This window comes from Malania oleifera, chromosome 9 (genome assembly GCF_029873635.1).
Source record: "Malania oleifera isolate guangnan ecotype guangnan chromosome 9, ASM2987363v1, whole genome shotgun sequence".
Taxonomy (NCBI): Eukaryota; Viridiplantae; Streptophyta; class Magnoliopsida; order Santalales; family Ximeniaceae; genus Malania; species Malania oleifera.
Window position 1 is genome coordinate 75,264,478 of NC_080425.1, and position 5,044 is coordinate 75,269,521.

General features: G+C 32.7%; 1 protein-coding gene across 2 annotated transcripts; it reads right to left on the reverse strand.

The window, feature by feature from the left end:
• Positions 1-2,946: 2,946 nt before the first annotated feature.
• LOC131164832 (uncharacterized) lies at positions 2,947-4,615 on the reverse strand. 2 transcript variants are annotated; one of them, XM_058122329.1, is made up of 2 exons: positions 3,369-4,591; positions 2,947-3,186 (listed from the first exon to the last, which is right to left on the reverse strand). In XM_058122329.1, exons 1-2 carry the CDS (start codon positions 3,766-3,768, stop codon positions 3,143-3,145), a joined length of 444 nt encoding a protein of 147 aa, XP_057978312.1. In that variant the 5' UTR covers positions 3,769-4,591; the 3' UTR covers positions 2,947-3,142. The 2 variants fall into 2 exon arrangements, with proteins under 2 accessions (XP_057978312.1, XP_057978311.1); XM_058122328.1 differs by having other exon boundaries at positions 3,086-3,760; positions 4,310-4,615.
• Between the last annotated feature and the right edge of the window lie 429 nt (positions 4,616-5,044).

The following is a 5,044-nucleotide window of genomic DNA, read 5'->3' on the forward strand; positions in this document are numbered from 1 at the left end:
AATTTTGGCACAACACCTACCTTATTGGGCTTAAGTATGGCTTATAAACTTGTTAAACAACTTAAACAATATAAATTTTCATTTAACCAAAAAAATATTTGTATTTTTCTAATAATTTGCGCTAAATCCTTATTTTTACACTTAGGCCCAACAATCATCATTTATTAGTTTCCAACTAGTTGCTTTTCTAGTACAATCTTTTTAAATTAGGATATTATTTAAAGTCATCAACCGAAAATTTTACACTTGTTTCATATGGTATATGAAAAAATAATTGATAGAAAAAAAAACATTTTTCAAGAAAAATAAAAAAATTTTTGTTAATTTTTTTAATTTGAGATAATATTTTTCCCCAAAGTTGTGTTACTTAAATTGAAAATATTTTCTATTAGATATAGCTTTCTCCTTTTTTGCATCTTAACAAACAAATAAAAATAAAAACAAAAATTAAAAATTTTCAGGAAAGATAAATAATTTTCCCTTAGCTAAATGATGCAAAAGTGCCTTGCAATTGACCTTGAGACACCTGCAAAATGCCATTAAAAGTTTCTTCAGCATTTATTTGAAAATTTTGAAAAAAAAAAAATTTAAATATGCTCTTGCAATTTAACTTTAATCTTCATGCTTCTTACACAACTTATTTTCTTCCTAAATGTTCTCTATTTGCTTTTGATTTTTCAATTCTCTATTTTTTTTTCATTATTTTTTTTTTCATGATTTTTTTTTTCAATTCCTAAATAACATTCTTTTTTTTTTTTTGAAAATTTTCAAAGAAACTTCAAGAAATGTAGATTAATAAATTTGGAAACATTTTGATTAAGCTATTTACATGGCCAGCACAATTTCTAAGTATGGGAAATTAATTTGAAGCAATCTAATAACTTAAATCAACTGACTAGTTTTAGAAATTTTCACAAAAATCTTCTCTAAGATGAGAAAATAAAGAAAGCATATTAAAGTTTTTAAGTTTCAATATTATTTGGAGGGCTCAAAATAGAAAATTTGAGGGTGTAAAGAGGTTGATGATAAAGAAGGAAATATAGCTAATAGGAAATGAAATCAAAGAAAAAATATTTCTAAAATATGAACAATAAATATGGCTTTCAAAATTTCCAAGTATCCCTAGTATATATAAGTGCTATATTGGGTTGTATCCAATTTCATCTTGTGAGTGAAAAGGTAAGGCCAAGAATCCGTGTCTAATAGTTTGTAAACGAGATAAGGCGAGACAGAAATGAGTTTGATTGCTGAGACGTTGAAGTTCGTGATGTCGATGGTAGATGGCTCATTGCTACTCAAAGATTTCAAGCACAAAGATTTTTTTTTAATTACATAGGAACTCCAACCACCAACGAGTCATTTGGATCCCCTGGTACGACATCAAATTTATGGATTAGTGTTCTTTGCCCCCAAAGTCTCGCTGATTAGGGCAAAATCCAGAATGCGGACACGACTTCTGTGCATCAGTTGTATGAAAAGAAGGTCTTTACTCATGACATGTTGATAAATAGCATATAACAATACCAACCGTACATTGTTAGACTCTTTTGAGTATTAGTATTTTTTGTATAGTATGTCCCTTTTGTTATATGTGGAGTTTGATTTCTAGTATATGAAATATTGCATGAGCAATATTCTAAATGTGACTTTTATTAGTATTGACCTACATCCTCACGTTAAATGTACTATTCTCGATTTGAGAAAAAATTGTTGAACATGAGGATAAATGCTTGTACTTAAAACTGAATAGTGGAGTCGATGACCTAATTTGACTTCAAGGACATATGTAGACAAATTGCCGAATCTCGTAAATCTTGTATTCTTTATGGACACTTGCATTAAACGTGAGTAAATATTTTTTTTTAGAGTAATTTTCAATAAAATATATTATTTTGTAGGAAGCTTTTGTCGTAAAAATATTATCCTTCTTTCAAAAAACAAGAACCAAAAATTCATTCCTCGAACACAATCTAAAAGAAACTAAGTAATAGAAATTGAAAATAATGGAAGATTAAAAATAATAATAATAAGAATAGGTAATAGAAAACCTCTTTTTCATTGATAAAGACAAAATGTACTTGAATTTAAAAATAAAATAAAATATATTCAAGTACAAACGTTTTTCAATAAAAAATTAAACAAATTAAAGTATAGTTTTTTAGAATGCATCAATGGGATAAAAGAACCATGAAAGTTTAAAATGAGATCATAGGGAATAGAAAAACTAAGAGAATAATGTTAGACCAGTGGGATGGAAGGACAAGACAAAGTTAAGGCATTAACTTGAAAAATTTTCTAAAAAATTATCCTAAAATTTTTGAAATTTATTCTATACATTCTGACATGTGCTAATGTTATACATTAAGTAGAAAAAGAATGCATCACTATTGATTTTGACATTGCTAGGAAAAAAAACGATTTGTGGTAAAACAATTAGTTGTTGCGACTCTATGACTATTGTAGCCGCACTTCTTTTGAAAGTTTTCATTGGAAATTACTTTTTTAACCAATATATTTATGGAAGAAGGAGAGACCTCATTTATGGTTGGGTGGGTGACTATTCAAATTCTTAGGATACTATAAAAATTACTTTTTGAACCAATATATTTTAAAAGACATTATGGATATATAAAATTTGTCACATGAGGACTACCATGAAAATAACTTTTAGATTTTATGAGTTGTTCAATAGCAACAATATGTAGAATGCTACAATTGTAGTGTTTTACGACCGCCCGTGGCAATGTGTCGTAGAGGAGGAGGGAGAAAATGAATAATAGGGATGTAGCGAAGGAGAGGGAAAATTTGAAAGTGATCTTCTAAATATTGAGTAGTTGGGAAGTGTTTAGGAGGCACATGTAGAATTTTTGAAAGACAAGAGGGAATGGAAAATAATTGCTTATTATGCTAAGGAAGGATAATAAAATATATATATATATATATATATTTATCTATAAATGATAAATTATATTGATGAAATGAAATATGTATAGAAAACTCTGGACATACACCGAGAGGGGGGAACCAAGTCCCCAACACAATTGCAAAGCAATACAATCAAAAGATCAGCTAAAAAGGCCACCTACCTGAATTTATCCTCCCTTTGGAGTTGTGAGATCAACTTCAAGGGGCGTATAATTAGTCACGTGAACCGTAAAACGGACATGTGGATATCGGATGCGTAATCTAAAAAAAAAAAAGTAACACAAAAGTTACATAAAAACCTAGGCATTCCCAAGGGCGCAAGGTTAATCCAAAAAGAAACATTCAAATCTGGGCATACCCAAGGAACAACTCCATACAAATTCAAAACAAAATGGGAAAAGAACAGATAGAAGGAGGCTGAGTGCCCTTGTTCTTTTTCTTACTCTTCGTAGGTGTGGTCACGACAAGTACACTCTGTCCCTGCATCTTCTTCCTACATTCGGTTTGGCTACCCACTCCATGATTCAGGTCACTCCTAGTGCTAACAAGAGGAGCTTTTCCTGGCTGTGTACTCTTAACCATATCTGCCTTAGTGACTTCAGATTCACTAACCTTCTGTCCCTGTGCAGCACTCGGATTAATCTGAACAGCTCTCTTTGCCTCGATATGATCTCCCTGCCCATGAAATTCTTTACTCTGCATTGTCTTGGCATTGCAGGAAGGAGAATCAACAGGAATGACACTTGCTTGTTCTTCATACATCTTGCTCTGAACTTGTTCATTAGCCGTATAGTTCTGTTCAATGTGGCCCAGACTCGAACAAATTCTGCAGAAACTGGACATCTGCTTGTAAATAACCTCCTAAGAAATTTCATGTTCATTAGGAAGCATGATCTTGACGCATCTTTTAATCTCTTTGGCCACATCAATCTCAACCAAGACTCTAGCAAAAGATAACCTCTCCATATTAGTGGTGAGTTTGTCGGCGCACACCGGCCTTCCCAACTCAGAACAGATCTTCCCCAAAGCATATGGAGATCATAGTTCAAGAGGGGCAGATCTTTAAGCTTAATCCAAATTGGACAAACACTAAAACTCTCTTTTCCCTTCCAAACTAATGTGCTTGGGAGTTGATGTCTTAAAACAAAATCATATCATAAACAAACTTTTTTTAAGAAAATTTAAGATGAGATATTATTTACAATCCTTGAGAAGAGGAAGGGAAAAAACATGGTTTTAAAATCCGAGCCAGACCCACCAGTCCGACTGGAATTGGTCTCTTGCCAAATCGAAAATGAAAGAACCCGGTGAAGAACTGGATGACTCGGTGAGAACCGGTCTAAATCGAAGTCATGTATGAATTGAACCGGTATAACATAAAAACCTTTCCAATTTCATCTCTTCAATCGTGGAGGCCTTGATCGCCGGCATGACCTTGTCAGGGTTTGCCTATGTTGCCATGGAAGAGGGTCAGCGCCGCCGTCAACAATTTCCGACCACTCTTGGTACGAAGTTGACGCTGATATCAGCTTTAGGTGTGTGCAGCTTGCCGTGGAAGATTCACTCCCCCAACCCCCGATCCTACTGTTATTGTGCCGTGTTATCTCTTGATTTTAGTCCGAGGGAGACTCAAACAGAAAGGAGGAGAAGGAGATGAAAAACGAGAAGATCGAATGGAGGGATTTGTCTTGAGTTTTTTTTTTTTTTTTTTGTTCTTTTTAAATTTATTTAAATTTCTGAATTTAATATTATTTTAATAAAAATCACTTAAAAACAGTTTGAATAAAACTTTATTTCTCAAATTGATGCGTTAAAAAAAATACTGGTTCGTCTAGCGTTTTTTAATTTGGGAGACAACCGCACAGGTGACATGTAACCATTAAAAGACACTAATAGCATTTTTAGCTAAAAACACGCTTGAGTTAAATTTCATCTTCTTTCTTCATCTCTATCTGCATTCGAAGAGGAGAAGGAGAGCCGAGAGGGAGGGGGACGTGAAGTCAACAAAGCCGGTGGTGGGATTTTGAGGTATGTTCTCCCACATTCAACATTGTTGAAAATCCTAACTTCTTGTAATATGAAATTTGAGTTAAAATTCTAAAAAGTTTTAGTTAGTTTG

What these genes read in the sequence shown, in the direction of transcription:
- LOC131164832 (XM_058122328.1), bottom strand. Translation starts at nt 4,356, where the DNA reads ATGCCGGCGATCAAGGCCTCCACGATTGAAGAGATGAAATTGGAAAG. An exon ending in GAAGAGATGAAATTGGAAAG is followed by an intron (nt 3,761 to 4,309) that starts GTTTTTATGTTA and finishes GCAGATGTCCAG; the next exon opens with TTTCTGCAGAATTTGTTCGA.